At 37.7% G+C, this 12,363-nt stretch overlaps 1 protein-coding gene across 1 annotated transcript in view; it reads right to left on the reverse strand.

The window, feature by feature from the left end:
• Positions 1–12,363, reverse strand: part of MYRFL (myelin regulatory factor like) — a 41,315-nt gene that overhangs the window by 3,301 nt on the left and 25,651 nt on the right. The window contains exons 14-22 of the mRNA XM_064655680.1: positions 9,054–9,217; positions 8,400–8,463; positions 7,154–7,239; positions 6,728–6,799; positions 6,562–6,602; positions 6,279–6,443; positions 3,172–3,246; positions 396–483; positions 135–209 (exon numbers count right to left, since the gene is read on the reverse strand). Of these exons, the coding sequence (XP_064511750.1) occupies positions 135–209; positions 396–483; positions 3,172–3,246; positions 6,279–6,443; positions 6,562–6,602; positions 6,728–6,799; positions 7,154–7,239; positions 8,400–8,463; positions 9,054–9,217 (830 nt within the window). The remainder of the gene's footprint in view (positions 1–134; positions 210–395; positions 484–3,171; positions 3,247–6,278; positions 6,444–6,561; positions 6,603–6,727; positions 6,800–7,153; positions 7,240–8,399; positions 8,464–9,053; positions 9,218–12,363) is intronic.

Genomic DNA, 12,363 nt, shown 5'->3' on the forward strand with positions numbered 1-12,363 from the left:
GAACTTAGTTGTGCATAGATTTATCCCACTCCTCTGAAAAGGACAAATTTGTGTCACAATAAATATCAGGCAAGAATTTCTATCAAATAAGGAACTATTGTTGCTTTTTGTATGTGTTGTTTAATTGTACTTACTTTATTTCCAGTGAGATTTCTACATCCATGGGCGTGTATTTGTTAACAGGAATAACAAAGCTGTAATTTCCAGAGCTAAAAAAAGTTGCATTAATACACTTAGGATTTGCATTTAAATTTAAACAGAAAAAAAAAACCACAAAAAGGTAGCAAAGACTCCTGCATGCTAGAGTAAGCAACTGTGAGCAGGAGCCAGCAAAGTAACTATGCCACATTAATGGTATTTTATTCCACCACAGCATAATAAAACAATTTACCTACCTGCACTGCAGATTTTTACTGCAATAGCGATTGTCAATGCTTTGCTGAGTTTCCAAAATCTGTATGGAACTGATTGTTGTATCAATCCCTAAAAATATTAACAATAATGGTTTATTCCTGATTATTTCAATAAATAATTTCAAGAAATCTTAGATAAGAGCATAATAAAACTGCAGTTAATACGGCGGCATCTACCCTCCTGATTGCCGCTACAGGACTTGCTGCAGGTCTAAATTAGCGCTCATTTAAAAGCCTCTGATTGATTACCGTCATTCTGCCATTATAGGGGAGATAAGATTCTTGTTCAGTTTGCAAGGACAAATATCCTGGGAACCTAAGATTGTACCATTTTCTTTTGGGCAGACACTGAAGGCAATTTTGATGGCAGCCCAAGTAGAACACAAATGTGTCAATATTCATTTTAATGTACTAGAAACCATGCTCATGCAAGTAATCATTACTTTGAAAAACATTATCTTTGTTGAGAGAAACAATATGGAATGGAAAAAAACTTGTTTCTACTCCTATGTGCAAGAAGACTACCCAACTTTAATGAATATTATAATTGCTTCATAAAATGTTGCCTTGAACTTGCAAGAACTTTTGCTTTTTCAAGAGCTTTGTAATATGCTACATATAGGTGAAGAGTATAGCCACAATGATACTGTTTTTTGCCAAGGCAGATTAGCCCTGCAGAGAGTTAGGCAGCAAGTACCAATGTTCGTGCTAACACAGGAGCACAGCTTCTGCTTTCACATCTGGCCCAGGAATTGCTGCAGTGAGCTGCATCCTGAAGGGCTTGTTTCTTCTGAATACATCTATGGCATCCAATTGGTGAATGTCCACAGTTAAACCTGAAGCATCTCAGATCCCTAGGCCAGCCCATTTCAGTTTGAATTTTGGAGGGCCCTTAAACAGAAGGGGCTGAACAGGTTTTATTCCTTTGAGTGGAACTAGGCTGACATGCCAGTGGTTTGGGGAAGGCCCAGGTGTGGAGGGAGAGTGGGAGTCATCAGCAGATCACTGCACTCCAGCTATAGCCTATGGCATCAAGCTGCTGGTATTTTAAATACTAGAATTATAGAAAATCCTGAGTAGGAAGGGACCCACAAGAATCACAGAATCCAACTCTAAGCCACGCACAGGACACCATGTGTCTGAGAGTGCTGTCCAAATTCTTCTTGAACTCTGTTAGCCTTGGTGTCATGACCACTTCTCTGGGGAGCCCATTCCACTGCCTGACCACCCTCTGGGTGAAGAACCTTTTCCTAGTATCCAGCATAAACCTCTCCTGACACAGCTTCATGCTATTCCCTCAAGTCCTATCTCTGGTCACCAGAGCAAAGAGATCAGTGCCTGCCTCTCCACTTCCCATCGTGAGGAAGCTGTAGACCACTAGGAGGTCTCCCCTCAGTATCCTCTTCTCTAGGCTGGACAAAGTGACCTCAGCCACTCCTTGTAAGGCTTCCCCTCCAGACCCTTCACCAAGTCTTGCAATAGGGTGCAGAAAGCACAAGGAGGACCAGGTTTAGCAGGGCCAAGCCTGTTCTTCACGTCGCACTGTGCACACTAGTTTTGTGTTTCTGTTCCTCTGTTCTACAGCAATCATTCCCTACTTTGCAGACAAACTTGATGATTATAGGCTGACCTATTCTCTGATTATAAAACATTTGTGTGGTAGTATATACTTAACTTGCAGCATGCAAAAATCCACACATATGCTTAAGTGACAAAGGGAAATTGAACATATTCATCTCAAAGAACTAGCACAGAAGAGCGTTCCCCTATGACACAACATCTTATTACAACACGTATCATAGTGATGCCTCAGAGGACTTTTTCTGAAGTGTGTACCCATGTAAGAAAAATTAGAAGGGGAATGATTCTTCCCAGATCATCCCACTGGGGCACACCTTTCTTCTGTTCCTCATATGGCCCTGGGTAGCAACCTGCTTTAAGTGCATGCTAGTGTATAGATGTCTTCTCATTCAAATATTGCCTAATCTTTAATCAAATATTTATTAAAAAACCCAATCCTTAAAATGGAGGATACAGATAAACAGAAAAGACATAAGGCATAATCCTGCCCATACTGAATGAATGCCAGAGCATGCTGTTATAACATATGTAATTAGCAGATACTCATTTTTACATAAAAGAATCAATATTTTCAGCCCAGATTGGCACTGACAGCAGTGCAGAGTCACTAAAAGAGGAGCCTGAAATCAAGCTGAAAGTCTTGTGTCTAGGAACTTCATTTCATCTCCTCTGAGGAAGGCAGTGTCAGGATCCTAAGGCAGAGATGGTCCCTTTCAGCAGCTGACACTTTAATCCCTTAAGTGAGATAAGCCAAACTCCAAACACTTCCTTTACACTGTATCATGCATTTCATGCACACAAATATCACACTCATATCCTTAAGCATTTTGCTGTAAAAGGGTTAGCACAGTTGAGCACCTTGTAACTTTTTAGCCCCTGTCAAAGAAATGTCACTTATCATTTTATTGTGTCTGAAGCCAAGCCAACCCTCTAGAGAGGGCAGTCAGAATGTCTATAAAAACCAAATTAAGACGTAAGAATAAACTGAAAATTACAGTGAATCACAGGTTTCCTGTGGTTCCCATGGAATAGCTTCCCAAGTGCTAATTCTCTATAATGATCAGTTATAAATAAAACTCCTCTAAATTCCAGAAGCAGAATTTCAAGCCTAAAAGTAGCTCCTGAAAGTTATACAAGTATACATTTTTACTGCATTTACTTTAAATATAAGACTTACAGTCATTTCCAAGATCAGGTCTTCCATTACGTTTTTTGACTGGATCTTGTTCAGGTAGTATGCCACTTTTGTTTCCTGTGAAAGGATGTATATACAAACATCTCCCAAATTAGCCTTGCACAGTTGTAACAGCAAAGTATGAATATAACACCAGAAGATGTTTTGTTAATTATCTCTTAGATAAAGGTATGCATAACCACAAGAGAAATCTTTAAAATACCAAGCCCCTCTATTCAGAAGATATACTGAAAGTATGACTTTCCGCTATTGCTGTCATTTTGCATTTTCATTAGCAGAGAACTACTCTGTAGGAAAACCTATATCCCCTCGTAAAGGAAAAAGACTGCTCCCTCTAGATAAAATATTTCAGCCATGCAAGTGTTGGCGGGAATATTTATTAAATACTCTGAATTACTAAACTCTTAAAACTGTGATTCTTTTGCAGATGATGGAAGAAAGCATTAAGCGGGCAGCAGAATTTTGTACAAAAACCAGGATAAAGACAGATTTACTTCACTAAGATTTCAACTATTATACTGAGTCAGTAACCAGTATAGAACTTTATTTTTACTTGAGTTTTCACTCATCATAAAATTACCATTTCATTGCTTCCTTTAAGCTGAAGCAATCTAAATCTGGAGTGCAAGGTGCCAACTGAGATCACCAAGAACCACCAAAATGCGCCACAGCAGCCTTCAATAAATTGTGGTAAACTTCCACTCTTTCACATACAGTAACTCTGAGGACTTTCTCAAAGGCCCATGTGGGGTGTGAGGATCCAATTCAATAACAAATATAAAAGTAAAAGCATACAAGAATGTAATTATCTTCAAATAAGCTTAAGATAAACTCATCCATTAAACATGATATCCATTTTTTTTCCCCTCAAACACTTTCTGATTTTAATTCATGTGAGTGGTAATATTCTATAAGCAGTATGGAAAAAATCTGCTGATGTTTTCTTGTGGTGGTGGTACCTTACTATGAATCTGTTAACTACCATCTGAAGGCAATAAATGTGAATCCATGAGGTTGATCAAAATCCAAGAGGAGCCCTCAGCAACCTTTCATTGTGACAGAAAAGACACTGGGGAGAAACAACACTGTAAGAGAAGATAAGGACAGCCCCTGGTTATCGGTGACACTTAACTTTAAGGGGAGAGCAATGAGCACTAATGGCATGGAAGCAGAGGGCTGAAAAGGCCCAAATGCTGCAGGGTGTTCACACTCCTTAGTTCCACTGAAATCAAGGGGAGTTTGAAAGCCTAAATCTTCAAGAGCAACTAGTTAAAACAAATAAAGTGTAGGAGAGAAAGGTCACATTAAGCTAGACTACATAAGGATATGCTGATTTTTTGTTTTATAAATTTTGTCTTGCTTATGAATGCTTTTGTTTCTACTTAACTTTCCTAAACAGCCTTCTTAAGAAATCTGAGATACAAGGAATTAGGAGCTACAATGGATGCACTCACTAGCAGTCTGCAACTACAGAATTCAGCTATCACATTGTAGAACAGCAAAAGGTCTGTTAAATGTGAACTCCTAAAGTAGTATTTAATTCAACTGTAATTTCAAATAGTTTTACCTTTCCACAAATCAGACTAATCAGATGCTTCTAAAATATCCAGTGTTTATCTTGCTTATTCCCCATATTTAACTCTTGGCTTTTTGTGCTGAAAACATTTTCCTTTTCATTTATCTTGGCTGCAGCTACATTAAACAGCTTGTTGGTTTTCCTTCTGTTTGGATTTCATATTGACATTGTTACCTTCCATCTGGGGATACATTCAGCTTCATTAAACTCATGGAGAACTGAAATCTTTCAGTTGCTTGTGTACTGTGCTGATTTTTCGCTCTTTGATCCACACTTAATGTTATTTGGAACATAAGACCTTGAGAAGGTAATGCTTTGAGTTTATTCTTATCTTCTTTTTCCACCTAATACCAAAAGCAGTCAGCTAGGGACAGAAGGTTTTCATATTTCATTTTCATCCATCTACAATTCCCTCACTTATAAATGAGATTAATGTCTTTTTGATTAATCAACACTTTCAGGCTTCAGAGCAATACAAATTACTCAGGTATGAGCTCTTGAAAGCACTGTATTGAGATGTATCTGCCACAGGCTTACTGCAGCACTAATCACAAGAATCACAAGGACCACTTACATGCAGCTTGTCTCCTGTATAAAGAATGGCCAGTGGGTGAGTCCCACTGCAACAGTTCATACTAAGTGTCACAGCAATTGGTAATGCCAGCTCTGGCAGACATTTGAACTTCAGAAGCTGAACTGCATCCATCCCCAATTTCACCTCAGTTTGTCAACTGTGGTGCAAGAGTTGTTCCCAAGGCCAAGAAAGGAGGAGTACAATTACTGGTCTAGTAATACTAACATACGCTTCCAGACATTGACAATGTTAAGGACTGGCATAGAGGAACACAGATTCCAACAACTTATGCATACCTTTATGCATTAACTCTTTCTCATAAATATTATAAAAGTTGAAAATGGCACCTTCTCACACATTAGACATATAACATCTGGCAGACAATAGCTGAAAGAGAATTCATTTCAGTAAAAGTATTTTATTTTATAGAGCTCTGCCTTCAAATTATGCTACTCAAAACCCCTGCATGAACAATCAGAGTTTTAATTGTAACTTTTATGTTTTCAGGTAGTTGGAATTCTGTCTCTGCCCACAGAAAAGATATCATCATACTATGATACGATTAAGTATTTTATTTAACATCTGTTAATTCACTCTCCACTACCCTCAATCTACTCCTGTCTAACTGTAGCCAAAGGTTAATTAAAGGGATTAGTGACTTTCCAGTTCACATGAAATCATTTACTATAAATGGCCAGGAAGAACAGTGACACCTGACAAAACATTTTAGGACCCCAAATCTTAAAGGTAACCAGGCCAGATTATTCAAAAACATGTTGACTGCAGTGATGATTAGTTATATCAGGATTTTTAAAATCCTCTGGACTAGGCTCTTTTGTAGGAAGCTAACTACCTTTAAAGATTCTTGCCCCTTCCCCCATACTCTCCATACAGTTTCTACTAAAATTGTAAATAACAGAAATTAATTTTTCAACTTACGTTTCTCCTTTGCATTGTTTTTTTCATAACTTAGAGATTTGACTTTTGGTTGATGAATTGGACAACAATAGACCTTGTCACAAGGCAAAATGTCACAGAAATTCACTTCAGGGATCCTGCTGATGGGCTGTGTGCTCTGAGGAATTGTGCTTTCCATCTGAAACGCTAAAGCAAAAAAAAAAAAAAAAAGATTATCAAAAATGCTGTGTGTCTATTGACATTTTATAACAGCACTTTAATTGAAAGTCTGTTATGTGTATGCAGACCAGTAGAGACACAGTACCTGTTGTAGGGGTGGAGGAGAGTAAAACAGAACTTGAGGTACTGCAGATGAAGAAAAATAATTCATTAAGAAATGGACATCAGAGTTGAGGACCAAAACAAATTGGTCCACAACCTATTACTAATTCTACTAATTCGAATTCACTAATGCTAATTTAATTACTTGCCTGGAAACCGGATGTTTTTCAAAACGTCTGTCATGAATGCTAAGTAAATATAGGCTCCATATTGTCAAAGCACTGTAGAAAGAGAATTATTCTGTAGATTTACATCCATCTCTTATGTAACATAATATGAATAATACCTTGGCAGCACCTTGTCCAAATGTCCACTTTCCCTTTTGATGCGCATTCAAGGTGCACCACACAGTGTGACATGGACAGAGATTAGCTGCATATGCAACTAATGCATATTTCACTTTTATAAAATTATTTCAACTCTCCAATATCACCAGGCATATTCACTGTTAATTTTAATACATTGTGTTCTTTGAGCAGGAAGGGTGAAAAGAAGAAAAAGAAGTGCTATCTTCTTTCTGATAAGTAGAAAGGGGAAGGGAGAAACAAGTCAACTTGTTGATAAGTAATTGTTACCATAGTGCCATAATAGCAATCAAAGCTACTATAGTCACCCGGAAAATCTTCATGGAGCAAGATTCTTTGGTCTTTGACAAACAAACCTAGAAAAAAAAAAGTTTGCTTAATTTAAGTAGCATATAACTAAGCTACTACTAGTAGATTAAGAAATACTACACTAGTCTGACTTTAAGTCACCTTTCTTTCTTTCATAGGAACATACAAGTCGTCCTTATAGAGTGGTACTCGTCTAAGGAGAAAAACTTCAGTAATGAAAGGCTGCCTGAGACTGTGAGTGCACTGTGAACTGTTGATAGTCTGGGGACACAAATATTACAAAGGAAGAAAGATAGTTAAAAATGACAGCTCCTTATCCATTCTTCCTGCCATTTTTCATACTCTTGAAGAATTTCAGAATCAAATGAAGAACTCAGTAAGCAGTGGTGGCCAAAAGTAAAAGCTCAGCAGCTTTCAGTGTGTATTCAGACCATGTTAAACCAGGGCTGGTGTAAATACAGAAGAAAGGCACTTTACAAACAAGTAAGATGATCTTACATGATGAAGCATTTGACTGTCATTATGTAACAAAGAATATCTGACCTATTATTTTCTCTTGCTCTTTGGCACTGGCAAAAGCAAGGTAGGCAAATGAGCATTGGTTCATCTTAAAGAACAGGACTTGGCAGACTAGGAAGATTGTCTTTTAAAAAGGTCAACATATATTTCCTAACTCAGCCAATCCCTGTGAAAAGGGGTGTTGTGCTTCTATACCATATGAGCAAGAGGAAGTAATTCAGCAATAGCAATATCATCTTAGCTGGGTCTTAACCACCTGAAAGACATCGTTATCCAGTACAAAACAGGAGCTGATAACTGCAAACCACAGTGAAAAACACACTCAAGGATGAAAGCTGAGGAAGAATCAGCATCACTGTGCAGAATTCCAAATCAAAATGAGCATTTCTATGTAAGGCTGCACTATACCATATAAGCACAACTACAGGCTGAACATTCCTGTCCTGTTGGTCTCCCTCCTCCTTCACACCATTATGCAGCATGGATCTACTCTCACACAGACTATGTATAGACAAGAAGTGTCTCGTACATAATATCTATCTCAGTACAGTTAATTTTTAAGCTTCTAGCATGACACTAAATAATCCTGGATAAGGAATTTGATTATATTTACAAATATGAAAGCTTTCACCAATATCTCATCACTTACTTTCTCATAAACGTATTTTGTATATTTAATTTCACTCACCTTGCTGGATTTTAGCAGGACTGATTTTTTTGATGGCAAAAAACTAGTAGCTCGACTATACCTGCTGTAAGAGACAAGATCTGTTTAACATTCAAATCCATCAGCAACTAATAAATGAAAAAAAGACATTTTCAATAGAGTGTTAATGTCACTTGCTTTTGCAATTTTGACATTTACAAAGAGAAAGGCAGAAGTGTCATCAGACATTTTCAAGCACAAAGGTCTCTAGTTAACTCATTCAGGTGAATGCTATTAAATGCTACATTTGATTTCAAAGAAAAGTTGGGGAAATGGCTTAGAAACAGGAAATGCTCATCATTTCCACTGAAGCACTAATGAAGATTCTTTCTAGCAGAAGCTCTGCAGATTTGTCTTAGAAGCAATTTCCATATCCAGACCTGTAACTGGATATAGTCTACCCTTGCTTTATGCAACTGCAGCAATTACAAAAATTACTGCAATTTAACAGCTGTTTCAAATATTAATTTTGTCAGTGAGTTAAAAAAATATGAGAAATTTTGGGGGGTTGCACAACTTAAATGTTGGAAATGAGATGAACTCCACTGTCAAGCAAAATTGGTTTTCATTTCTATCACAGAGATCACTTTACCAACTTGTGTGACAACTATCAGAGAACATCCAAGACAGAGGTACCTGACTTTGCTCTCTTCACTGACTGTTGATTTTAAACTGCTCATCCGTTTCAGCCTGGCCAGTTTCCTGTTCCACTGTTCCAGTTCTTCTATTCTGACTTCAAGATTGTTCGTTACTTTACAAAGTTGCTTTACAGCACCAACATTCTCCATAAAGATCTGATCCTAAGAAACAAAACAATGACAAAAGTAGATAGAGTATATTCATCAATCAGATATAACAAGCAGAAACGAGTACAGAATTCACATATGTAAGGACACACTGAATACTTAAAATGCAAACACAAGTTCTCACTGTAAATGGGATGCACTATAAAACCCAGATGTTCAATTGGCAGTAAATTGAAAATGAGAACTTGCAAAAAAATTTGAAGAATATAAAGGGCTTTTTAGACTAAGAATTTAAACTATATTATACCTTCACACTGTGTTGAATTTTAAACTTTGACACTGTCACAACAGGCATCTGCTATTTGATTTTCAGTGCTGCAGCTGAACAAAGATTTCAGAATCCCCTAGTAAAATGTACATCCAACCACCTACCTACAGGTATTAAGTAGGATCAGACAAGCCAGAGTTTCTATCCATGTTGTATGCATAATGCTAATCACACAGGGATCAGTGAGAAGGGAAAAAACCAAAACAGAGCTCAAGATGTGATGGAATAATATTTTGCTCTCCCCTTAAGTCTCTCCAGTCTCTTACAGGAGTCCTGTAAGATTTATTATCACAATTAGCTCTGCAACACAGTTCAAACACCTTCCATTTACTCCTGAATATTTTACCCAAGAAGACCCTTCTGTTCTCCTACCCCTGCTTATCATCTAGATATCAATCTGCTGCTAGAGAAGCCCTCAGTACAATCATCCACGCAGTTAGTATTTTATCCATTTCTGATACAAAAATGGGTACTGATCTGCTATAAGAGCATGGTAGCAGCATACTTTTTCTGTTGTGTTTGAAAGAATGGCTTTCTTATACAAATATACAACCAGACTGATGTCATTAAACTTTGGATGAAGCTATTAGTGCAGCTAATGTTACTAAGTGTTCAGTCCAGTCAAGTTATGCAGAAGAATGGCAAAAGCAGTTTTGCCTTTCACGTTGTAAATGCCACACACACCTTTTTTTTAAAGGTGACTGCATTCCACAAAACCAGACAGTATTTTGTACAAGCAGAATCAGAACACAGTTATAAGTGGTAAGTTGCAAACTTCCCTACTGCCAGAAGACTAACAGCCTGTTTAACTAAAAAGTGATTTCAAAATAATCTTTTGTGCCTAGAACTGTGAAATCATTTATATGGTCACTTGTCCTCATATCAATGATGTGCAGCAGCTGCCCTTTCCATTCTCTTCAAACCATGCATGAATCACTTCTAGGTGGCCTCAACTAGCTGAGAAAACAGCTCATATGGTACAATGAAGCAATACTTTCTTGGGGAGAAAAAGGACTGATTAGAGTTTTACTGCCTCACTGGTGACAAAGTACTGAGCACAGCGAGACTGAGAAGAAAAGAAAACATTGTCTCAAAATAGCAAATTTCACACAGTTGAGACATTTCTCTAGAAAGCAGCAGAGCCTGCTACAAATGTGCAATGCAATCAAATAATTTTACAGAGTTCAACAGCTCCAGACAGGTGACTGACAAAGAGACACAACAACAGTAGCCAATATCCCGCTTATCTGGAACTAAACCTGGAATACAAGATAATAAAGTTCAAGGCCTCATCACCTGTAAAACTGAAAGCAAAGATATGGGGCACTATCCATTTGCTACTCAAGGTGCTCAGCTATTCTGGAGTTCGGAGCTCCAGAAATTTAAATCAGATGTTCAACCTGGGCAACAGATGTTCCAAATCTCTGAATTCAATATACCTCTTAAAGCGTTAGACACAGATCTCTCCTGCCCCTGTCACCCCAAAGGTCACAAAATTGACATTCACATGCTGTGCCACAGGTGTCAGGAGAAAGAGGAGAAAGCACAGATCTACCGAACCATAATAAAACACTGAAGTGTTTGTCAAGTAATTCCAGCTCTGGACAAGTAGTCAAGAAAATGCTAAGCAGCAAATAAGCCACTGCTGTAACAACCCATTCCTGCTTGGGCCACATACACAGCAGAATAACACTCTGCAGGTGTGAAGTAGAAAGTAGGCTCTCTTCATTTGCTAGGTCACATCCCTGGAAGACATCCTGGCAAGCATTATCTAGAGACCCAAGGTACAGAGGAGAAAGGGAACATGATAGGCCCAAACAGCAGTGCTGTTTGAGATAGTATTTTGTGTGATATTTCAGAAAAAAAGAGATATAAATCAAAAGCTCAATTATCCAACCTAAAATTTTGTCAGAAAAAAACCCAAACTGACTACCCCAAAGCAATTTTGCGGGGGCTTAAAACTGCAAATGATGCTGCAGCTGTCACACAGTGTAACAGGAAGGTCTAAAGAGCAAAATTAACTTAGTGTCATGATCTGACAGCACTGCTCTTCTCTGACCATCTAGAAACTGTTGGAACCTTGACCAAATTCAGCAATTTTCTAAGTCTCCTTTTCAACAGTATCTCCGGAAAGTGCTCTTTCCACAACTTTATTCAAGGTTATCTTATTCATGCTTCTTTTATATGGAATACAACCTAGAAGCTTTAACCTATGAATTTAATTTATTTGTAGACTGTCAAAAGAAGACTAGTGAAATACAAAATTTTTAATATGTATTTTCTCCAAGTTTGGTGGTGTAAACTTGTGTTTTCTAGAGAATAATGAAAGAATGCATTATGATAATTAATGCAGGATTGTGTTCATGATATCATCCAGACAAGATAAGGTTACCAATCTGTAAAACTTCCCTCTTCTAATTATCAGCTGTAAGTGGGGAAAAGCTGGGAAGTGGTCCTTGGCCTGCAGTGAACCGGCACTCAACAGAGGGGCCGCTCTGTTCTGGACAAGCACTGTCTGCAGTCCTGTGTGACTAAGGCATTGTTTCCAACCTATGAGCATGGTAATTGCTTTGTGTGCCATAAACATTTCATAGTATATGATTTTGAAGCTATAATAATGACCTCAGATTGCCAAAAAAACGTGCACACAGAGGTAGCATTTGTATTTGCTATGTAGAGGTTATATCAGGATTAGAGTAAGGAAGTTTTTATATAACAAATAGAATGCCATCATTGCTTTGCTCACTTCTGGAACACTTTATTAACTGAAACACTTAAACATAAAAAAATATTTTGGAGTCCCACCTGTTGAACTAATGCTATGAAATCACTCTCCACTTTTATTCAGAAAACTTAGGTTTTTTCCTTTTCT

The sequence above is a fragment of the Pseudopipra pipra genome, chromosome 5, assembly GCF_036250125.1.
Source record: "Pseudopipra pipra isolate bDixPip1 chromosome 5, bDixPip1.hap1, whole genome shotgun sequence".
In the NCBI taxonomy this organism is placed as follows: domain Eukaryota; kingdom Metazoa; phylum Chordata; class Aves; order Passeriformes; family Pipridae; genus Pseudopipra; species Pseudopipra pipra.